General features: G+C 38.0%; 1 protein-coding gene across 5 annotated transcripts; it reads left to right on the top strand.

Moving 5' to 3' along the window:
* The first annotated feature begins 4,576 nt into the window (after window positions 1-4,576).
* On the top strand, window positions 4,577-23,252 carry rcc2 (regulator of chromosome condensation 2). 5 transcript variants are annotated; one of them, XR_003935868.1, is made up of 13 exons: window positions 4,577-4,696; window positions 5,643-5,852; window positions 7,154-7,247; window positions 11,131-11,274; window positions 11,365-11,496; window positions 12,466-12,554; window positions 13,378-13,492; window positions 15,542-15,708; window positions 16,249-16,429; window positions 17,628-17,733; window positions 20,325-20,397; window positions 20,554-20,778; window positions 22,152-22,222. XR_003935868.1 is itself a non-coding variant. In XM_030139171.1 (13 exons), the coding sequence occupies exons 2-13, from the start codon at window positions 5,652-5,654 to the stop codon at window positions 22,254-22,256; spliced, it is 1,485 nt and encodes a 494-aa protein (XP_029995031.1). In that variant the 5' UTR covers window positions 4,577-4,696; window positions 5,643-5,651; the 3' UTR covers window positions 22,257-23,252. The 5 variants fall into 5 exon arrangements, 3 of the variants coding, with proteins under 3 accessions (XP_029995031.1, XP_029995033.1, XP_029995032.1); XM_030139171.1 differs by having other exon boundaries at window positions 20,701-20,778; window positions 22,152-23,252; XM_030139173.1 differs by lacking the exon at window positions 22,152-22,222 and having other exon boundaries at window positions 20,554-20,587; window positions 20,701-20,778.
* Window positions 23,253-24,978: the final 1,726 nt, after the last annotated feature.

Below are 24,978 nucleotides of genomic sequence, written 5' to 3'. Positions count from 1 at the left end.
CAATGCACATGATTTCACACTGAAGCTGTATTTTTGGTTTTATTTTCATTTTAACTCTTGGCCAAAATAATGAACAATAAAATAGTTTACATACATTTTACCTGGTAAAAATGCACACCAGTGTGATGACACACTGTGAGTATTCCCATGGTAAATAAAAGGGATGCAGGGATACAGACAGGGTTGCAATTTTGGGGTACAACACAAATTTCCCTGATGATTGCTGTGTTACACCACTTTGTGTCATCATAGTGGTAAGCAGTGGTGGAGAATTCCAGTTCCATAAAGTAAAAGTCCTGCCATGTATTGGTTCTACCTGTTCACTTAAATGAGTGATATTTTGCTTTTTCAAATGGAATTATGCATTTTAAAACATTTCCCTGTCATCTACATAAACTATAAATGCTATGCTTGGGTCTGAATTCTTCATTAATTCAACTCCACAGGTCCATCTTCAACACTATTTGTGTGTAATGACACCAGAAAGGTCATTTTGAGCGCTGGCCCTTTAAATGCAATTCAGAAAACATTTTAATTTGACAAATATATGTAGCTTCTCTCCAATAATGTTTAATCATCTTTTTGCACCATCTCAAATAGATCAGGCATTTGCAGTTTGGCACAGAAGTGGCTTAGTCTGTTTTCAAGATCTCTTCACCGATGACAGCTTAAATTTCTATGTGAAGATCATAATTTACCAAAGTCTCATTACTTTAGATATCTGCAGGTTCGGAGTTATGCCTCTAAATTTTTTCCAGGGTATCTATCTCCACCTTCTAAAGACCTACTGTATTTAGTCCTTAATGTAAATCCACTCAATAGAAGAGCAATATCAAACATATATGCATTAATCCTGAACAGCTGTCCTCATAAGTGGGAGAAAATCAAAGCAGCATGGAAAGGAGAAGTTGGAGAAATAATACCAGAAGACACCTGGAAAAATACCATACAGCGTATACACACATCTTCTCTCTGTATCAGACATGGTTTGATTCAGTTTAAGGTTGTCCACAGGTTGCATTATTCTAATGACAGACTGTCTAAATTATATCCTAATGTAGCACCAAACTGTCCTGGATGTCAATATTCTCCTGTTTCTTTGGGACACATGTTTTGGTCATGTCCATCTTTGTATGGTTTCTGGTCTTCAATCTTCCAATCACTTTCAGCGATACCTGGCAAAACACTGCAGCCTGACCCTTTGACAGGTATCTTCAGTGTAGTTAGTGATGAGCTAAACATGTCTCATCTCCACAAAAATGCAATTGCCTTTGCATTGTTGCATGCCCGCCTTCTGATATTACTGAACTGGAAGGAGAAGAACCCTCCTGCCTATTTTCATTGGATTAGAGAGATGATGTTGGGATTGAACCTGGAAAAAATTAGGTATACAGTCCACAGGTTGGAGGATAAATATGGCAGAACCTGGTCACAGTTCATAACTCATATCAAGAACCTGCCTTTTGCCTGATTCCTTGTTTTTATTTAATGTATTTTTCTTTCTTCCTCACTCTTTTATTGCCATTCTAGTCTTCTCAATGCCCACAGTCTGACTGCTGGGACTTTTTTGTCTCATGCCAGAGGTCCAGAATGTTGGTGATATGACCGGAATGATCAACACAGATTGGTTTGAGTCTTTTTTTTTTTTTCTTTTTGGTGTTCTGTTTGTCCATTTGAAACATGCGTTTATATGGATGTATTTGTGGGGACACCACCTGAAGTGGGGGGGGGGGGGGGGGCAGGTTCACAAATTGTGTAAGACATGCCTTAAGGATGTAATTGTTATGGGAAAAATGATAAATAAAGTTGTTAAAAAAAAATTAAGATTGTTTTTCTTCGTTATCACATTATTATTAAACATTTCAAGTTGGGTGATATGAAAATGCATATCTTTTTTTTTGTGGCAGATAGTTAATTTAATTAATTTTTAAATACAAGCTACAAGCTTTTGTGTTTAAAAATAAAGAAAGGAGCTTACAACATCTGTTTGAACTTTTGTTTCTCCTGCTTCCATTTGCATTTTCAGATGCATGCTTTCAAGAGTTGCGTGAAGTTGGTTCTAAAAAGAAGTTGCTTGCAAACACTTCTAGAATGTTTTTTACAGAACATCCTAAATCTTTTTGGGAGCAAACAAAACAGCTGAAAATATTTTAAGTACATTAGGACATAATATTTTAGCAATGTTTTAACTGAACATTTTCTGAAGGTGAACCCAAAATATTTTTAGAATGTTTGCAGAGAACATTATCCAGGATAATTCTGGGAACGTAAAGAAAACTTCCCGCTTAGAATGTTTTAAGAACTTTAGCGCATAATGTTCGAATAATGTTGTCACCAAACATTTTAAGAAGGATACCACAAAACATTTATAGACTGTTTAGAGAGAACATTACCTTGGATCATTTTGGGAGCGTAACAAAAACTTCCCGCTGAGAACATTACAAGAACATTTTTGGCCACATTTTCAGAATGTTTTGAGAACAAAAAATTGCTAGCTGGGTTGTACTCCGCCTTCACCCATAGGTAGCTGGGATAGGCTCCAGGACACTCCACGACCCTAGTGAGGATAAAGTGGATTCAGAAGATGAATGAATGAATGCATTATAAGGTAAAAAAAAAATGACACTGTGAAAATGTGAGTAACCTGAACAAACATGTACAACCTGAAAAGTGCAATTTCAACAGTCTTATGATTCTGCTTATTATTAACACAACTTACAGGGGATCTACAAATACACAAAATGTTTAGTAACAGGCATATTATTGTTAAAATTGTACTTACTTTTCTGAGGACATTTCAGGTTGCTGTATAATTCATATTTGTACAGATTGTTCACATTTTATTGTGAAAGGATAGTTTGAAAATATAGACATTTCCGTCATGTATTTTTTTTTTTTTTTTTTTACATTAACCCAGAATAAAATGTAGAGCTGTCATATGTTGTTGTAGGTTAAAATTCTGATGTTTAATATCTTCACTGTAATTTTTGCCATTCGCATATGGGTCAGATTGGTTTTTGGTCCATGGGCTATACCAGTGGTTCCCAACCTTTTTTGGCTTGTGAATCCATTTTAACATCACAAATTTCTGGTGACCCCAGACATTCAAAACGGAGACTTTTTTTTTTGCTAAAATTAATTTGTTTTTGATCATGTAATAGTTTGCTATACTATGTTGCAAATAAACACTAATTTTAGATGACATTTAGTCTACATAATGTATATTATTATGGATGGAGGCAGAAAAGTCAGGTGTAGATTACTGCATAAAGTGAGAATTTTATTTTCTTTGGTCAGGATATGTACAGTCAGTCCAGCTTGGATTTACAAGGCTGGCAATTAATACTGAACAAACAATAACTCAAACTATGAATTATGAAAGAGCTGCACCATCTGAAACTGACCACAATGAACATTTGACAGATAAACAGAACCACAGTGCTTCAGTTTCAGCTTCAGAGTTCGTCATGTCTTTTATGTATTAGGATTGTCTCTGTCAACTCACTATATAGTTTTATTATTAGCAAGTTTTTATTTTTATCAATTACTAGAAATTTCAGGCGGCCCCATTTGAATTCCAGGCAACCCCACATGGGGTCCCGAGCCCAAGGTTGAAAAACACTGGGCTACAGGGTGGGGAAGCAAAATTTACAATATTTTGAGGCAGGGATTGAAAGACAGTGTATGACCAATTAGTTTATTGAAAGTCATGAGAATTTATTTGCCACAAGAAAATTTACAGAATAGAAAATGTTTTTATTCTATGTGTCCTCCTTCTTTCTCAATAACTGCCTTCACACGCTTCCTGAAACTTGCGCAAGTGTTCCTCAAATATTCGGGTGACAACTTCTCCCATTCTTCTTTAATAGTATCTTCCAGACTTTCTCGTAATAGTTTTGCTCATAGTCATTCTCTTCTTTACATTATAAACAGTCTTTATGGACACTCCAACTATTTTTGAAATCTCCTTTGGTGTGACGAGTGCATTCAGCAAATCACACACTCTTTGACGTTTGCTTTCCTGATTACTCATATGGGCAAAAGTTTCTGAAAAGGTATGGATAATAGTGTTAGGTATGATTATGACATCAATATATGTTTGGTTTCAAAACAACTGACGTAGTGCCTGCTGAGAAAAAAACAACTAAATGTTCATTGTAAATTTTGCTTCCCCACCCTGACACCCCTGCAACAGCCCAAACAGAACATAAACTAGAACTGCAACATCACCACTGGGTGTCAGTAATTACTACACACTGAACCTTTAATACTGATGATGATGATGAGCACAGTAGTTTCACACAAAACTATCTGTAAAGTTTCATCTAATCTATTTGAGGTTCAGTGTGTTGTACTTAGTAACATCCGGTGTGAGGCTGCAGTTGTAGTTTATATAGTTTATGTTTTGTTTGAGAACTGGGTCTGTTATTGTCTACGGATGGATAAGTGTAAAGAAGGGCAAGATGATTTTTAATGAGTATATGTATAACTTTTAGTGCCAGAGAGTGCAGTTGAACGGGAATAGGACTAGGATGAGAAGTGTTTTACGTTACTTGGTGTGCGGTGTAGTGGTGGGTTGGTTTCCTGTATGAATAGTAAAGGCGAACCACGTGATGTGAAAGCAGACTGCAGCTTCTTTTGTTCAAATCAATCAAAACGGAGACGGACAGAGAGCTGCTGAATCAGGAAATTGCCGGTACATGATTTATACTTAGCTATATGAAATGTCTAGTAACGTTATTAGATTTTACAGAGAGCGTGCTATTGCTAAACTTAGAGCGCGCCAAATCCAAAAATGTATTTTAAAAGTTTTTTTGTTGTTCCAACGTTTCGTCTAGGGTCTGTGTCTTTATTTGGAGTGCCTGTTAGCTTACAGTAGCGAGGTAGCATTAGCTTAATGAGCCTTTTGTTACACTCTAAAAAATTTACACAAGCTTATTCCTCACCGGGTTTAAAAGTAATGGTTACTTCGATGTGACTTAACGCTACAAACTTTGCTTTGCTCGTTTGAGCATCGACCAACCAAAGCTACATACATTCATGTGTTGGGTGTTAGCCCATCTGCTAGCTTGCTTTCCTTACCATTATGTGAACAAAGAGCGACAGTGGGTTGCTGCTTAGCCTAATGAAGCTAATGCTAGCAGCTACACTAGACGGTTACCGGTATGTGTTGTATGATGTGGTTTGTTGTATTTTCGTGCACTGTCTTTCGTGACTTTTGGTTAAAATATCACACAGAGCACTTTACTATGAAGGTTGTATGAGCTAATTGGATATAGTAAGCTTATTTATGAGCTACCGCATTAATATGCAGTATTATTTGGTGGTGTCTTAGCTGTGGGTTTACAGACAGCAAAACAATTTTCGTTTTTCAAAAGTCGCCTGACAAAGTGTAAAGATGTCAGATATATTTTTCTAATAATGCCCGTTATTAGCCAATCACTCCTGAAATCTAAAAAATGGGATATCTTTACAGTTATCAGTGCTTTCATCCTCTGTTATGGAGTGTGTACCACTAACAACTGTTGTCTACCGCAGAACAACGATTTTTTTCCATTGAATACAGTTGATGTTTTAATATACTGCACTATGTATGTACCTTGACTAAATGAACACTGTACCCCCACCCCCCTTCCCCCAAGGTACTGAAGATGCCACGCAAGAAGGTGACAGACGTAGCGGGGAACGGTGGGATGAAAAAGAAGAGGACTAGTGGTAAAAGGAAAGAGAGAGACTTCAGTAGTGACGATGAGTTTGACTTTGAGCAGGAGAATAACAAGAAGCCTGGGAAGCCTTCCACCAAGTCAGGTCTGCAGCCTGTCACCGTGGCAGATGATGTGAAAGAGAAAATAGTAAGTTGGATGCGCTTTGTGATTAGTGAGAGTATTTTAACATAATGTAAACGTTTGTCTTAATTTACACCTGTGTGCCATTTACAAACGTAATAAAAGTACTGAGGATTTAAAAAAAGGAATCAAATTAAATACTCAGGTTCATAGAATTTATTTGTCAGCATCATTTTACAGTGTTCTGATAAAAAATGGTGCAGTGAAATGTTCATTTACAGCAGGGGTCACCAACCCTGGTCCTCAAGAACTACTATCCTGCATGTTTTAGATGTATCCCTCTTCCAACACACCTGATTCAAATGATAAGCCTATCATCAAGCTCTGCAGAAGCCTGATAATGACCCATCAGGTGTGCTGGAAGAGGGAACATCTAAAACATGCAGGATTGTAGCTCTCAAAGACCAGAATTGGTGACCCCTGATTTATTGTTCATGGTGCTCATGCCTTTACAAAGATGTAAGTAAGGGCACATAATAAAAGTTGTGATCATTCATGAGTGTTTCGTGAACTTTTCTGAGGCAGTGTTCTCTCTTCCCTTTATTCAAGGGTTATGTTAACTTGCCATTTATGAAGTCTTCATTTTTATGTTTGATTTTTCAATAAAGTATGTTTAGTTTTAGCCATCTTTTTTGTTATAACGTACATTATACATCATATGTTACCATCACTTCAAATTCCATATTATACATCAATGTGTAGGACACAAACGACATTTTCTAGATGTATATTGACTTATGAACTCTTTAATGTTTTGTTCGATTTTTCTATACAATATGTTCAGTCACTAAGGCAACTAAATCACACAAAATGGTTGCACTCACGGAAGTTGGAAAAAAAACACTGACTCTGTATGGACAGCTGAAAGGTATATTTGGCGTACAGTGTAACAAACATTTTGAGACAAGTTTACATGATATCTCTTCAGAAAATACTGCCTTTGAAATGCTCACAAATGATCATGACTTTCAGTAGCCTATGTGACGTATGAGGGGGCTTCAAAAAGTTTGTGGACAAAGAGCATAGCAGTTTTACGCAGATGGACTTAAAGGCTGATATCAATGCTTGCAGAAGTGTATGACTTAGATGGAGCGTATGTTGAAAAATGTCATAACTTAAACCATTTTCTCAACTGTCTTTTTTCCACAAACTTTTTGAAGCCCCCTCATAGTTGATTTACCTGACTTGAGAGGGATAACAGAAAATAAACTGCAAAGTAAACATGCAAAAATTATGTCAGGTTACTATTTGAATTTAGGCTGATTCATACATTCTTAATTGGTGACCTAAGTGTGTCCTTTCCACAGAAACTTGAGTGCCCAAAGGTGAAAGGTCAGCTCCTTATATTTGGCGCAACCAACTGGGATTTGATTGGAAGAAAGGAAGTGCCAAAACAACAAGGTAGGATCATTTGACACCACATATCTGACATGATCTTATATGGTTTGGTGATAAAAAGATAATTATTGTTATTTTTTAATATGATAATCATAATGATAATGATGATGTGTGTTCTAGTTATTCTTGGTTAAGCCACTTATTAAATGTGTGACGTAGTTTTACTTAATTTTGCGTCTTCACATTTTGATGTTTGAAGAAAAAGATTTTATCATATTTTGGGGTTAAGGCTTTCTACCTCTGGATTTGTGAAAAGTGTTCTAATCTTAAAAAAAAAACCACAAATAACTTAGATTGTGCTCAGTTTCTTTATCTTGATTACTGTTATAAAGCACAACCTGGTTCTCACCACATTAATCAAAATAAACATCAAATCAAAACAGAAAATGAACCCATTCCATAGCAAGTGTGTCTTCACCGCATTTCAATATTTGCATCTTGTTCTGTCCTTTGTCATCTTTGTCTTTTATGAATAATCACAACCAAAAGTCAGCCCTGTACTGAAAATAAATAAGTTTTCATTTATTGTCATAATTATCTTATCTAACACTATATGATTTTTAAAAAATTATGTATAATCCTTATTTTTGACCCAGTTGAGACACATAGGATGGATAGAGCAAGATGTTAGCATGCTATAATTGTGTTTTTGTCCAGTCATTGAGAGAAATGTTGTACATGCGGCTTTAGCTTCCAGTCTTTCTGTTAAGTTAATGCATCTTTTGTAATTCTCACAAAATGAGCTCAGTGGACCCAGGGTCTCTTTCTGTTCTTTGGGTCACTAAGTAGTGTCATGATGGTGTTATCAGACTGTCAACCTGGGTTTTTTAGCTCCAGTTCTGAGTATGTTCACAGTAAAGAGGTACAGTTGGCAGCAAGTGACCAATCACAAGCACGGGCAGTTCTAACATTGCACATTTCTCACTCGAACAAACTGCTCAGTTCTGTTATCCTTAATAAATATGAAGAATTTAAAAGTATAGCCTAATACAAATGAAAAGCAAGACAACAGCTACAGCTGAGTAATTACTATTGTGTGTTTCACAGGGCTGGACCTGAATATTTGACTACTTGGATATTTGTTCAGAGGGCAGTTGTCAATTTTGGGATTGGAATTTTTTCCCCACATTTTTTTAAAAATTACACCTTGACTAGGGATGACTAGCCTGTCATTCACGTCATTCATTCACCTAGGGCTCTGTGATTAATACATTTTAAATTAAAATCGGATTTTTTAAGTAGGACGATTTTTCAAAAAGGGAAATCATCGAATCAGTTTCACCTCTCTCATGTCTGCAGGCTGTGTGCCTCTGAGCCGCGGCCTCCATGCTACCATAGGCTCCTCCTCCTAACTGTGAGAGTGGTCTTTCACAGAAGTCCATGTAATGACCATGGACCTTAAATCTGTGATGGGCCCGCAGTAGTGATACCAATGTAAGCTGTGGTCCACACACGGATCCCTCAATTCAAATATAACTGTATGGGGATCACTCATCTTACGTTGTCCACACACTGATCCGTACCGTTCCATACTGCTCCTTCCAGTCCAGGTTGCAGGGGCTAGAGCCTCAGCAGAGTAGCCCAGACAATCCTCTCCCCAGTCGTATCCACCAGCTTCAGGGAATCCTGAGGCATTCCCAGGCCAATCCAGAAATATAATCCCTCCAGCATGTCCTGAGTCGGTCTCCTCTACACATGGATCCCCAATTTAAATATAACCGCATGGGGATCACTCATCTTTCATGGTCCACGCATGCACACATGCATGACTGATGCCTGTCACTGACTTACATTGGTATAACTTCTGTGGGCCCATCACAGAATTTTTGGGGCTTCCATGATACCATCACAGATTGTAGGTAGGGAGCAGTGCCTTGCATTGCAGGCTGCTCACAAAATGATATGCCGACCCGTTGTTTTTTGTAGTTTTATTCAAAAATCTAGTTTTTTGTTTTTTTTTTTTTTTATTGAGATTTTAATTTTGGCTAAAATCGTGCAGCCCTACATTCACCTGTGCTAATGGGTGGGTTGTTTTAAATTGCTACTATGGCAAAGTATGGGGTCAAGGGAAACTTTTTTCCCGCCCTGGTAATTTCGGTGAAAACTTGCCAAGGTTTTTCAAAGTTTCCAATAAAATTGCTGTGGTGGAAAAGGGGCTTTTGTTATTTACATTCTACCCACGTTTTACTGGTCAGTTGTAGCCAGTGCAAAGCTACAACTGAGAGGTATAGAGGATCCTTCATACCCATAGCCATCGGTGTCTACACCTCTGTTACACCTCAGTCTGAGGATTCATTCTTTCTTTTTTAGTTTATTTTCATTACTCATTCTAACACTATTGCATTTTAACACCTCACTGTAATGATTCATCCTTTTTTCCTTTTAAATTTTGTCTGATTAAGAAAGTGAATTTCCCTCTGGGGATCAATAAACTTCATCTGTATCTGGCATCAAAACACAATTTAATAACAAGAATTACAGTCAGTGAATTTGTCATATCATTTGCATCTGAAGCATGACTGTTAGAAATTGTTATATTTGCCGTCAGTGATCTGCTATCAGTTGTCTACTGGTTTATGTAATTGAAGTCCACAGAAAATGGTGTCACAGCTGTGTATAGTGTAACTATCACTATCACTCTGAGCTGAATAGTCACAGAGCCAGAGTCTGATTTTGATTAGGAGGCGTGCACATACATGCAGATATATAAAAATTATGCCTCTGCATCTAATAAAAGTAAGAATGACACCAAGCCATTACAGTGAATATTTGACAGACTTAGATGGGAGGATTCGCTGAGGTTTTTTGCAGTGTTTTGCTGTACCATCGCTGTGGTGTCCACATAACATGTAGCAGTTTGCAGGGTTTTAGTAGCCAGACAGAATTAATGGAGGATTGATTTCTGCTATGTCTGCAGTAGAGAATGAATTGACATAAGATGAAGAACATGTCGCATATACGTCTGTTGCTTTGTTTGGGATGTATAGACCACTTATGTGTGAACACCATAGAGATGCCATTAATTGATTGTGACAGTAATGCCTATTCGTATTCATGCATGTTGTGTGCTGCCCCCCTCAATGGGCCTACTGATGCCTGGGACTCACTGTGGGCTGCCTTGTTCAACCCTTGACTTGGTACTTGGGTGCACCCTGATAAATCTGCTTTGTTGAGGTGTATTGGGGGTTGGGGGTGTTGGCAGGAGCAGCTGCATAGACAAAGAGCATTTCTAGATGGGTCTGATGCTGTGTTTGTCAAAGCATCAAGACATCCCCCTTCTGTTGTAAAACCATTGACATACACAGTTAAATAGAGAGAGATTTCTCTTTTTCTTGTGAAAATGCTGCATTAGTTCATGAGATGTCTGCTGTTAATATGTTGATAGAGCTTAATTATAGCATAACTCCCTTTCTTATGCCTGTACGGAAATTTGGTTTATGTATTTTACCCTTCCTATGAGGCACTCAGTACCTAGTGTTAACACAAGACAGGCATTAGGAGCAGTGAACTGCAATTATGTTTGGGGACTTAACTCCAGATCTTCATCAGTACCATGGTCAAGGCTAAAGTCAATACAGAAAGGCTCTGGTCTGACTGGGAGTTGGGGTGAGAAGGAGGTCCTAACCACTATGCCACTGTACCGCTGCACAGGAACTGTATCATAAGCATAAAGAGTAAATCTCATCTGTTTCAGAGCATGCAACACTACAGCCTTCTCATGAAATGCTGCCCTTTCCTTCTTGATTCTCAGAATTAGAGATATAACCTGTAAATATAAATTGATATATTGTAATTCTGTGTTGGTATGACAATGTGACTGGAGTTGATTGTTAGGAGAATATCTGAGATACTTATGTGGTGTGTCTTTGTATTTTGTTTTTTTTAGCGGCATTCCGCAACCTGGGCCAAAACCTGTGGGGTCCTCATCGCTACGGCTGCCTGAACGATGTGCAAGTTAGCTGTGTGGTGTCAGGTCCCTGTTCTGCACACAGTCTGTTCATGACTACTGAGGGGAAGCTGTGGAGCTGGGGTAAGAAGTCAACACGCCACATCCATGGCCAGGTCTTTGTTTTTCTGTGACTCAAATAATGTGACCCCTGCTTTTTGTTTTGCTCTTCAGGTCGTAATGACAAAGGTCAGCTGGGTCATGGTGACACCAAGCGTCTTGAAGCCCCAAAGTTAATCGAGGCTCTAGCAGATCATGTGATTGTTGCTGCAGCCTCTGGACGCAATCACACCTTGGCACTCACAGGTAGACCACGTATATGGTAGGCTTGCATGACACAAGCAAAATGTGTGTTGTGCACTGTTCAGGATTGTGATGACGATATGAAAAATTATTGTATTTCCTACCCATAAAGCATGTAAATCTCTAAAACTAACCAAAATCCTACACTAAAGGTAAGGACTATCATAAACTGTACATTAAACCCACCTCTAACCGAAGTAAAATTTTCATCAGTAAAACTAGTCAGTTAAAAAGTCAGATACAATAGACACAATAAATGAAAATTGAAGTACATCGGAATAACAGTATCATACAGTACAAATATCATTAAGTTTTAGTGAATGTCAAGAAAAGAAGATTAATACTGTTATTCTCTCAACAGTAGTAGATTAAACTGTATATTAAGTCACACTTTCTTTTTACAGCTTTCTTGAAAATTCAGATAAAATTTGTGATACATCTGGATACCAACCTGATGTGCATGAATGTTTGTATTGTCATAAAAACATTACATTGGCATTGGATGTTACCCTGATATATGGAACAAAGGATCAAAAATGTTGTGTAGTTTCACACAAAGCAGGACACCTGGTCAGCCTCAGTCCTCTGTTTGTACAATAAGTAAACTATGCCTCGGCCCGCTGGACAAAGAAATAAACTACGCAATTTCAAACATGCTTTACTAAACAAACTGCACGTTAATATACCGACCAATTAAATAGAACTTCAATTTATTTTCCATATTATAATTCAAGCTTATTCTTTTGATGAAAGAGTTTGAGCTTCAACCCCTGAGTTTGATGGTTAAGAAGAATGGTCACTATGTGATTATGGTCTGTTTTGCTACAGAATAAGTACATGCTAACCAGCAGTGTTGTGAAAGAAAACTTTTATTTTACTTCAGAGATAGTATTTGCTTGAAATACTATTAAGTATTTCGTATTATTAATATCTATTAAAAATACTGCTTGTTTGTTGATGCTTTCTCCTCAGAGGATGGCACTGTGTACTCTTTTGGTGAGAACAAGTTGGGCCAGCTGGGCCAAGGCAGCCAAACAGACGCCGTCCTCAGCCCAGCACCGGTAAGCCATCACTACCATCTGTACCACAGTGCAGGACACACAGCACTCAATGGCATGACAGGAAGTGTGGGATTAAGTTGCATCCATTTGAGAATAAATGGTTTACAACAGAGGTTTAAATGAATTTGATGTTTTTTTCTCATCGGATTTTGGTGGCATAGGTTTTAGCAAAAACTTAAATAATTGAAAAAAAAAAGTACTTAAATTTAAAACCTCCAAAATACATTGCAACCAAAAAAAATAAATGAAACACAATGTTGGCTAAAATCAGTTAGGTTTTAATTTTTTCTCAATGGTAATTGTTCATACAATACAAGAATAATTGCTCACATCTTTGCATAAAATCTGAACTTTTAATTAACAGTTGTTTTGTAAACCAGTTTGTTGTCAAATTTATTGTTTTATCTGATCTAGCTCTTCAATTTTCTGACCGGTTTAATCCCCACAAGGGTGGCAGGGATGCTCCAATCTGTCCCAACTAGCAACAAGTGAAAGTGGACATGTCTCCAGATCATTGAAGGGCTGACACACACATGCACAACCAATGTGCATGTGTGTGTGTGCATGGGGAGTGTCAAGATAGAACCCACAAACAAAAGGCCTCTACAATGAGATACAAGTTTTTGCGGTTCTTTGCTCAGAGTTGCTCTGAGAATTTTCCTAAATCATCCTTAATCTACAATTCTTTTCCTGAAGTTTGGAGATTAAATTAGGAGGTGTCTGATAGGATTTTCACAATGTTTGTGAAGGTGGCTGTGGGATTTCATAATGTTTCATTCGGTGACATCAGAGGTCAACACTTTTGTGTCTGTGCTCCCCCCAGATCTCCTACAATGGCCAGCCATTGGTGAAGGTGGCCTGTGGTGCCGAGTTCAGCATGGTGGTGGACTGCAAAGGAAACCTGTACTCCTTTGGATGTCCAGAGTATGGACAGCTTGGTAAGCTCAGAACACGAAGTCACAATTAATCTTTGTCAGCAGGGCGAAGTTTTACAAAAATATGTAGCAAGACATAACATACATACGTGAATACTGGAATGTACCAAGGTGTTAATAACAAATGTTACATGTGTTTGAGGTAATCTAGAAACCTTAAAAATAGTATAATGACAGACAGCACATACATCATTTTCTTATTTGATGTTGAAATACAATCCCTCGCGAAAACAATGGCATCACCACTGTTGGAGGATGTTCATTCATTTAATTTTGTTGAAAAAAAGCAAATCATAGATTTTTCTGTCTGTAGATCCAATTTCTTACAGTTTCTGACCATTTGTTCCTCATTACCTCTGCCAGGAGGTATTGTAATCACTTTGTTTTGTGTGTTTGTGTGCGTGTTTGTTTGTTAGCAAGATAACTCAAAAAGTTATGGACAGATTTTCATGAGATTTTCAGGAAATGTTGATACTTGGCACAAGGAAGAAATGGTTACATTTTGGTGGTGATTGGGGGGCAGATCTGTCTTGGCGAAGGTCTGCGCTCTCCGAGTGCTTTTCTTGTTCGTTTTGTTGTGTTTTCTGTTATGAAGACATGTTTTTAGTTTTCTGTCTTGACACTTTAATGTTTTCCTTGGTCTATCAGTATTCTTTTCTTTTACAACCTTGCCATACTTGGTCTACATTTTAATCAGCTGATTGTGAACAGTCAACATCTTTTGCAGCGTTCTGTGGTCATTCACCTTCTTACCTTTGTTTGAACTGACATCTCTCATGTTAGAATTATGATTCATGTGAATCAGTTTGGTGCAACAGCTCAGCAAGGTGTGCAAGTATTCTATTTTATTTAATTTTTTTTTTTTTTTTTACTGTAGACTAATTGACAGATTTAATCTGCAGGTGTTTGTTTTACAACCGCAAATCACAAGGTGATTTCATAATATTGTCTTCGGAATTGAGTGACTGCATTTTTTTTTTCCTCAGCGTGATATCAAAAAAAAGCAATTATGACTAGGATGATTAGGAATTTCTTTCTTCTTTCTATTGTTTCTTAAAGCCAGGTTGTCACTTAGAATAAAATATTATTTGTGGCATGTATGTGATATTTTTTTTTTTTTTTTTTTTAATTTCAGTCTACAAAATTAAATAATCAAATTGACATCATCCAAGAGTGGTGATTCCATAATTTATGCCAGGGATTATACAAAGATTGGCTAATGTTGGCATTTATATTCATCATGTCCTCAGTACATGCCATTCATCTCATCTGAGAATTCACTCCTCTGAAATTTTTTACCTCTTGGCCAACTCCAGCTGAAGGGGTATTGTAATCATTTTATCATCTGTCTGTCTGTCCATTCTGGCCAAGGGGTATTAAAAGTGCACAGCACATTATGTTAAATTTATACTATCAGTGGTTATTCATGCTTAATGCCTATTTAATTTACTCAATTAATCAAAACATTTTTACAAATGGCCTTTATTATCATCCATGCAGCCTCTATGGTTCATGACCAGGAAAGGGCACAGAAGAGATAAATGTTGCACATCAAAACATCACAGAGATGTAAGTTTGTTTGGGACTAATATTATAACAGGACTTCTGTCCTCCCTTTTTTTTATGTTGGATGTTCCATTGTGTGAACTCGGCTTCCCTTTTTCATGACCTAAAACACCTTCTTCAAAAACTCACCCAGACTTTTTGAGGTCAGATCCACAAACCTGTTGATATCCTGTCATAAAGTCTAACAGTAGGGCTTGGGAGCATCCACATCTGTGCTGTCTGTACTCCAACTGAAAATTGTAAACAGTGTTTTCTAACCGGTAGTGAAAGCTGTACCTGAGATTAATGCACTGAATACATGCCCAAAAAATGTGATTCGAAGTCACATATCTGATAAATGCTATATTCAGAAAAACCTAGTTTAGAATATCCAAATGGAAAATTCAGTTTATATAACACAAATTCAAAATATTTTCATATTCTAAACTGTAAACATTCTCACTGTTTGACATGGAGCCAGTGTAAACATGATATATTTTATTTCAGGTCACAACAGTGATGGGAAGTTCATTGCTCGCGCTCAGCGCATTGAATTTGACTGTGAACTGATCCCTCGCCGGGTTGCCATCTTCATTGAGAAGTCAAAGGATGGCCAGGTTATGCCTGTGCCCAACGTAGTGGTCCGGGATGTGGCCTGTGGTGGAAACCACACGGTGAGGAAGCGTACCAGACACTCAGTACCGTAAATGAATTATTGCTGGTGATTTCAGGGAAAACTGTATTTATCTAAACAAATGGTTTAGAGCCTTCCTTTGAATAATTACTGCAGTGATTATATTTCAGCTGCAAAAGTTTAGTAGCTTCTCATTTGTTGATTCATTTGTTTCATTTATGTATTAGTCAGAGTCCAGACCTTAACCCCACATCTCTAGCATGTCTTTGGCATGTTCAGTGGACAACTTTATTCAGTGGTCCGACTTTGCCATCATCAATACAAGATCTTAGCTAAAAATTAATCCAACTCTGGCCAGAAATGAATGCTGCGACATTGTATTTGTACAACAGATGCCACAGTGAATGTGCCCTGTGAGCACAACTAAAGCAGGCAGTGCATCGAAATGTGACTTTTTGTTTTTTGAAAGGCAGTGTATGCATCTGTTGCTGAAGTAGGTTTTAGGTGTTCTGTGACGCCCCATATCATGTTGGTCTTGGATTGTAACTGGGTCTGCTGTGGTCAATGTGTGTACTTCCAGCTGATTCTGGACTCTCAGAAGCGAGTGTTCTCCTGGGGTTTCGGTGGATATGGGCGTCTGGGACACACAGAGCAGAAGGATGAGATGGTTCCCCGCCTGGTAAAACTGTTTGATTTCCCAGGACGTGGTGCCACTCAGATCTGTGCCGGGTACCAGTGTTCCTTTGCAGTCAGTGAGATGGGTAAGTCCAGAGTTCTGAACAGTATCAGTGGGACTGTCCAACACATTCTGTCACATGGGTACTTCAGTACGGATAATTTTGTGTAAACGTTGGAGAAGTCACATGTTTGAAAACAAATGCGTATACAGGGGCATTTTACAAAATAATGTTGTGAAAAACTTCCTTATTTTGTATCAGTTATTTCAGGAAGTGACAGCTGTATATATTCTGTGCTCATTATGTGTAAACTGAAATGTTTCAAGCTTTTTTTAAATTTTAATTTTGATAATTAGGGACTAGAACAAAAAATAGAACGTGCAATTGGTACATGGATATATTATCATTAGTAATATGTTCCGTCAATGTTCTCTCTGTTACACCAACTTCACAGTTCTTGAGTTATTTTTGTTCCTTGTGGAACAGACATTCAATGTGAGATAGACTACTGCAATGAGAACCGAAGCAGAATCATAGTCACCTGTTGGCTTCATAAATTATTTGATGATTATCTGATGTTTGATTTGACAATTATTAACATACTAATAAACAATAATTAGGCAACAAACGAACAACAAACAGTAATGTTGTCATTAATTTATCTATTCATATCTCATCTAACACAGGCGATAGTACAGTAGTACTAACAGTAAGCTGTAAAAAATGATAACTTATGGTTATTATTTCTTTTCTTTGAATGAGAGTAGATTGAATCTTAAAATCACCTCAATGATAAACGGTAATGAAAATAACTGAACAGAAACTATTGTTGGCCTGAAATTAAATCAACACCTCTGTAAAAAAAAAAAAAATTATATACAATATACCTGCATTACTTTTTTCGGGACAAATGAAGTTAAGTCCATATAAAAGCACTGTTTCAGTTGCATAACTGTCAAATATCCTACTGTTGAGGCGCATTGTTATAAGACAAACAATTATATCATATGTTTAAGTCCTAAAAATACTTCAGAGACAGTGGTGTATTTCAGAAGGACTTTGAGGTAAAGCTGTTCTCACGGTGGCAAAAGGAGCATCTGACCACTAACTAGCAGCTATAAAGAGTAATCATCACAATTAAAACAACAAAAGCTTTAAACATTTCACTTTAAGCATAAGATGAAATATATGAAAGTTTAAAAAGAACTTTACTGCAGTAGTGAAATTTTTTGAGTTGCCCCTTTAAGTGTCAGTATTAACCTGAGATATATTCAATTTGCAGGTGGGTTGTTCTTCTGGGGGGTGACAAACACCTCCAGAGAGTCCACCATGTACCCAAAAGCTGTGCAGGATCTGTGTGGCTGGAAGATTCGCAGTCTGGCGTGTGGGTGAGTGCTGATGTTTACGGTCATGTACTCTCTCTTCAGCATGGTGGGAGTTTTCTTCCCCATAGAGCAGGGCTTATCAATGAGATAATTTACACCCTAATACTCTGATAATTATCCAGTTTCTGGAGATGTCAGATTATTAGTGACTATGTAAAACAGGGTAATCTGATATGGTTTATCAGATAACAGTAGTAATCTGATTATGAGAAATCAGATTAACACACCTGGATTTCTCCCCAATACTCTGAGGTCCTCCTGCATGTGTACAGGTTAATCTGATTTATTTCTTTTTTTATTTCTTTTTTTTTTTTTTTTTTTTACATTTGTGCATGTATAAATGTAATTAAAAATTGTGGAGAACGGAAGTCACATAGTCGAACGTGAGTGGAAGACGGTGAGCCTGTTTACATGACCATAAAAGTCCAATAACTGGGAGTAATCGCATAAATGTAATAATCAGATCAAAGGCATTTACATGCACTTAAGAAATGTGATAATAGAAAAACCCTAGTTTAGACGCTCCAGTCCATTATCGGATTTCTTTAGGAGTACGTACGTATATAGTGATGGCAGAGGTTGCACTAGACATTTTTATTGTCTGTCATTTTGACGGACAGGGTCGTAAAAATTCCATCATAACACATTACTATCCATCATTTCAAATTAAATTTTTAATGATGAGGAGACATATTTAGCAGTATTTAATGTTCAAAAACATCTCAATGACGCAGCAACTATAGTTGATAAACCAACGGGATATCCTGACTCGCGTAAATATACACGTCACTCTTAATAGGCATGTTATCTGTACGCATTATAAGCTTCCTGTGTGTATGTTCACGCCGCGTCAGATACCACACACTGAGGGTTAGGGTTATATAAACCAGAGATCTTGGTGTAAATTGACATGCCATCAAATGGCGTTGAAGAACTCATGAAAGATAGAAAATGCATATGTATAGCACGCCAAATCCCATAAGAACTGGCATATTACTTGCTTGTCCTTCATCCTCCACTGCATCAGTCCCTCTTTTGTCACTGCGTTTATCAGTGACATCACATTTACTGGGCTTTTTAAAACAACTAAGGAGACTTGGCTGTCTTGACACTTTATGCAAGCAAAGTAGCATATAATTCTGACTAAAGTTGGCTAAACAAGACAAGACTTGACAATGAGTGATTAATATGCACACTCAGCATCAACTGGACAGGGGGTCTACTACAGGTGAACTGAGTCATTTGACAGTATTAACGGTGTCGTATTCAGCGTAGTTGTGAGGGGTGGCGCTGTAGGGTTCTATACAGGTAGGATGCTGTTGGGCTGTTTGATGCCTTGTTAAGAGACAGACCTGCAGTCCTGTAAGCATGTTCTGTTCAGTGTTGTGTGAAAACTTTCTTGGGTAGATTACCCTCTGTATTTTAATCTGTCAAAATGACGGACAGCCTTCAGAATTTTCCGTCATCTTTTTAAAAAATTTGTCAATGACGGAATATTTTCGGTTAACGCGACCTCTGAGTGATGGTAGACTTAAACTTCCTGTTATTGTCTTCTGCTCAGGTTTGATGATGTAACTTCTGTTCTCTGTGATTTTAATATTATTTACACAAGCACAGATTAAAAAGGAACTAAATAAATCAGATTAACCTGTATACATGCAGGAAGACATCGGAGTATTGGGGAGAAATCCAGGTGTGTTAATCTGATTTCTCATAATCAGATTACTGCTGTTATCTAAAAAATCATATCAGATTATCCCATTTACATAGTCACTTGAATAATCTTATCAGATAATGATCACATAACTCATGTTGTCTTAGTTTCAAATTAAAAGCTCTGTGCAAAGTTAAAGCTGTGTATGACATTCATCACCAATTTTTCATCAAATCTATAAAACCAGAGTCATAGCCTAAGTATCACAAATCTGTTAATCTTTTTGTGATTACTCACCTGAATTTCTTCCCTCATAGTGAACAATTTCAAAGTGTCCTCCACCGTAAACAATCCATGTTTACAAAGAGAGCCAGTAGGCCACTTGTACATTTTCAGAAATTCATTGCGACATGCATTGTGGGAAATAGAGCTCCACGCAGCTGCATTATGGCCACAGCGGCAACAAACACAGAAACAGCTTCATTGCCTCTTGCTACTGCAGTTGCGTAGAGCTCCACTTCCCACAGTTCATGTTGCAACGAATTTCTGAAAATGTACGAGTGACCTACCAGCTCTGTTTGTACACACATGGATTATGGTTTATGGTGGAGGACACTTGGAAATTGTTCACTGTGAGGGAAGAGATTCAGGTGCGTAATCGCGGAAACACTTACGGATTTGTGATACTTAGCCCATGACTCGGGTTTTACAGATTTGATGAAAAATTGGTGATGAAAGTCATATGCAGCTTTAATGTAATGCACATTGGTGTATTATGGACCTTGTGATGGAATAAAGTGTTAACGAGTTGCCAGGGAAAAATGCCTGTGACGCAAATTCTGCTGTTAATCAACCTCACAGTGATACTTGTGCATATCAGGATTTTTTTGTATTTCTTCATATGAAATGGTCTTTGACTTGTTCTGTTTGTGTTAAACAGGAAAAGCAGCATCATTATCGCTGCAGATGAGAGTACAATCAGCTGGGGCCCGTCGCCCACGTTTGGAGAACTGGTAAGTCCTGAGGGGTCATGTGACCGTGTATTCCACATTCACTGTGATCCAGTGACGGTGTTCAGTACTGGTGCTTGTGGGGCTGTTGATCTCACTGCTGCTGGCCTGTGTTCCAGTGAAACGTTTTAGTGTCCCATGGTCTTGATTCTGTTTCAGAGGCTTTTTTACTCGACAAGAAGATGATTCTGGGGTAACACACTTATTAGTGACCAAAAATGGTAGAATACAGACAACTGAATATTGACTGGAATATTGACTGTAGCGCATTCAGGGGCTCAACAGTGACTGTGATCTGTCCTCCAGGGATACGGAGACAACAAACCCAAGTCGTCCACCACCGCCCAGGAGGTCAAGACCCTCGATGGGATCTACACAGAGCAGGTAATAACTATGCCCAAATCAAGATCACATCAACTTTGAAAGTGGAAATCAGTACGACGTAAGAAGTATAATTACACCATCACATTCAGTTATACAGCTGCAGCACCAAAACTTAACCCTTTTAAGGACTACCATTATAACAGGGTTTCTGCAGGTCATGTAAAAATTAAGGCCTTAAATGGCATTAAATTCAATGTCCAGAGGCATTAAAAAATTTAATGCACTTGATGGGGAAAAAAGCACTGTTATTCACAATTTATTTTGATTATATAAGCATTTAATAATTTTGATTGGAAGTATAGTGTGATGATTGAAAAGGTGAACCCTTTAATTGGCTATTGTTTATGGCTGAAACACAAAGTCATCGATACCACATGCTTGGAATGCAACATGCTGTGAGTGTGCTCATACTGTGACAAGAGTAGAGGGAATATTAGCAAATGTCGTGAAAATGCAAGTTTCAGCAGATGTGATTGGAGGAGGAACTATTCAGAACCTGGTTAAAGCCTGTCGACGGTAAATTATCATAAAACTGTATCTGCACTTGGACATGGGCATTAAATTTGTTTAAAGTGGCAGTAAAAAGGGCATTAAAAAGCATTAAATTAGCTTGGCTGCTACCTGCAGAAACCCTGTATAACATGACACATAGATTTCTTTGTTGTTTTCTGTACAATAAAGGTGTCAGAAAATGTCTTTTTTGCCAATTCTTTTGCACATTTTTGCAACAAGAACTTGACTCCCAGTATCTGGACGTTATCATTATTATGTGTAATAAATGCTTAAAACAGTGTGTTATAGCAGAAAATTGAAAAACACACTTGAATTTTTTTGCTCAACTCCACAAAAACATGGCAAAACATGTGTAGAAGACTCCAGAACAACGCTGTCACTTTTATATACAATTATTTACATGAATTCATTACTAAAATGATGATAAAAGTAATAAATGTCTCATTGATGGTTGTTGTCTGTTCTGCTCACTTCTACCCCTCCCCCACAGATAATGCAGGCCTCTGCCTTCAAGTGTTTTAGTGTCAGCTCAGACTCTCAGCTTTCTGATGCCGTTTGAATTTTGTGAATAGCACAAATGGTTCAGGAGTAACGGTCATTTGAATACCATAAAGTACAGACTGTAGCACTGGAGCATCAGCTGTCTAAAAAGGGTTACAGCATTCATTTTGTCTGTGATCCAATTCATAAACAATTAGGAGCTTTAATCTTAGATTCTAATCAGGTCTTCAGTTTTCTCAAATGCTTCTGACAAATACTGGGTTCAAACACTTTATCCTTGAGCCAACTTGACCTTGTATAATCACACATGTCCCGCTGAAGCAGTCGAACAGGAAGCTCACTGGTGTTTGTTTTTGCAGGTAGCGATGGGCTACGCTCACACTCTGGTTATTGCCAGACAGGACACTCAGCAGGAACAGGAGAAGCTGAAAAAGCTGCCGGAGTACAACCCGCGAACAATCTAACATAACCCTCCGACGCCAGCGCCTCAACCTGTTTCACTGGGGCAGAGACCAGCAGTGTTCTGCAGAACCACAGGGACTGTCGGTCACTGCTGGTCACAGTGGGGTACTAGTGGGATGGTTGAGCTCAGGAGTGTAAAGGATATCCACACATCTCAACTACCAGCATCCTGGTTCTATATTAATTTGGACACAGAAATCTGAGACGGACAGATCTTCTGGATCTTCCAGCTCAGTGAACTCTCACGATATCTTCACTCCAATAAACTGCCACGGTTTGTTCCAAGCACTTCACACCTCACAGAGTTGTGCTTCCTAACACCCTTTTCCAGTTTATATCCAGGAAAACATTGATTTATTAATTTCTGTTCATTTGTTTGTTTGTTGGAGTATTTGAAACCATAGGGTTCTTTGTCACATTTACGGGTGCTACAGCAGGAGCCTCTGTGTTTTCCCACTGAGGTTTTTCCAAGACCAACAGTCCATACCTGTGCCTTTTTCTATGTGTATGTTCAGGATATGGAACTTTTGTTTATGTTTCAGACGATCACTCGATCTGTCTGCGTTAGTGTATGTGGCAGTGAGAAAGGTGATGTGCAGCTGTCAGAGAATACAATCAGGATTTGGAATGTGCTGTTCTGAGTTTGTTCCACTTGATCTTACATTCCTTTTTTGTTTTTGTTCGTCTTCAGTGTTTGCATCAAGGATGCACACCTCAGTCCTTCCAAGACCACCTGGTCTACTAGCCCTTCTCTTTGATTATTTGATTCTTCCAACGCTCAAAGCGGTTTCAGAAGCAGGTAAAAAGTTTTAGAACCGTAAATGCACTGTCTGGAAAAGGTTCAGTGTTCAAGATGTGCTGGAAAAAAAAGGCATGTCCTTGTTTTAAAAACAGCAGATTTTTTCTTTCTACCTGTATTGCATTATTTTTGATGGTGACATTTCTCTGGGTTAGATTGTTTTTTCATTGAAATGGTAAATAAAGATTCATGTAAAATACGTCTTCATTTTCTCTTTTTTTTATGTAGTGTCTGCTCTTAGTTTAAAATCTCATTAAACTTCAGCTAACTCTTTTGTAGCCAGAAAGTTGTAAAAATGTTTTAGTATTTGATCTAATGTGTTGGATCTATTCATGTTAATATGTATTAGTTTATTTGGAAGGAACAGTGCACTTTAATGAACATCTGTATTGAGACCGTGTTTGATGTAAACATGTTAATTTACCTCTGTAGTTCCTAGGCAGGTAACAAAACACACCACAATTACAGACAAAATAGAACTATAACAAAAGAACACAAAAGGTGAATGCATCACAAAGTTAAGTTAAAATCATCCCAAGACTCGTTCACATTAATCTACTGCTAAGGTAGGACATGTGGAGTGCTCCCTTATAACTACTGACTGTTCCAGTATTTACTTCCAGTACTAATTTCGTTAACTGCACAGAAAGTGTGTTTCATCAAAGTTGCTGTTGTGTGTTGGACTCCACAGTCTCCTCTAGAGGACGCCCTTGTTCACCAGTTGGAGGAAGGACAAGTCCATGTAGCAGCTTGTGTATTATTGACAAAGATCCTCCACTCAGAGTTTTAGCAGAATATCAGAATCCTACTTATCAAGCTCAGAGGGTTCTGTGTTAACATGGTGAGCACAAACAATAGAAAGGACAAAGAAATTAATCTAATACAATAATTTATAACCCAGCAAAATGAAACGGCCTCAGAGGGACGAGTTCTATGTATAGTCACAGAAGTACACACCTGCTGCTTCTCATTTCTGTATTAAATGCAAGATTTAGGTGGAAACCAATTATAGAGAGGAACTAACTGCATAACTCTCAGCACAGGAGATTGAACCTTCATATCATTAAATTATTGTCATTAAAGCTTCACAAAGACAGAAGAGTCTAGATTAATGGAAGAATGGGAGTCTGATTCATTTCAAATTTTATATGTATCTTCCTTGGGACAATGTCTACAAAGTTTGGTCACAGTTTTAAGAAATTTTTGGAAAATTTTTGAAATACTGAAGGAGCTGTAAGTGAGAATTATGTTCCAAGTAATCATAAAATGGCCCTGTATGTCACCAGACATTAAGGAATCATGTTCATTTTAAATACTGATATCACTGACAGTCGTAGTCCAGCCAGAATATTTGTATTTGAAATGGTCTGATGCTCCACCCATCACCTGTCTCCCAGTCACCAAGTCTGTAGCATTTGGACATCCAGGTTGCCAGTTCCTACTGAGCTGCAGCTGGAACATTTCTGATCAAAATGTCTGCCGTTGCTAAACTTAAAAGGCCTCATTATTATTCCCAAATACGTCGTGACAAAGTGAGAAACAAAACAAGGATATTTATCAGGTGAAACCGCAGCCTGGCTATAAATACTGGGCCGGTATTTATAGCAGTGTAGGACTCATCGCTTGCCATGGTAGCTCCTTATAGTAGACGCTCATGCTGGATCTGGCAACCTCTAGTCTTGGGGGAGGCAGAGGGGATACCACGCTCTACAGCACAGGTGTCAAACATGCAGCCCGGGGGCCAAATCCGGCCTACCAAAGGGTCCAATCCAGCCCGCGGGATGAATTTGTGAAATGCAAAAATTACAATCAATGGTGTCAAAAATCATTTTAATTCACGTTCCACATACAGATACATACAGGGTGGGGACGCAAAATTTACAATGAACATTTAGTTGTTTTTTCTCAGCAGGCACTACGTCAAT

This window comes from Sphaeramia orbicularis, chromosome 7 (genome assembly GCF_902148855.1).
Source record: "Sphaeramia orbicularis chromosome 7, fSphaOr1.1, whole genome shotgun sequence".
Lineage (NCBI taxonomy): Eukaryota > Metazoa > Chordata > Actinopteri > Kurtiformes > Apogonidae > Sphaeramia > Sphaeramia orbicularis.
The sequence above is the reverse complement of the archived record's forward strand: the minus strand, read 5'-3'. Positions and strand labels throughout refer to the sequence as shown.

Excerpts from the sequence above, each read along its gene's own strand:
- rcc2 (XM_030139171.1), top strand. The coding sequence starts at position 5,652 with ATGCCACGCAAGAAGGTGACAGACGTAGCGGGGAACGGTGGGATGAAA. Across the intron at positions 5,853-7,153 it reads ATGATGTGAAAGAGAAAATA|AAACTTGAGTGCCCAAAGGT; the intron begins GTAAGTTGGATG and ends TCCTTTCCACAG. Across the intron at positions 7,248-11,130 it reads GGAAGTGCCAAAACAACAAG|CGGCATTCCGCAACCTGGGC; the intron begins GTAGGATCATTT and ends TGTTTTTTTTAG.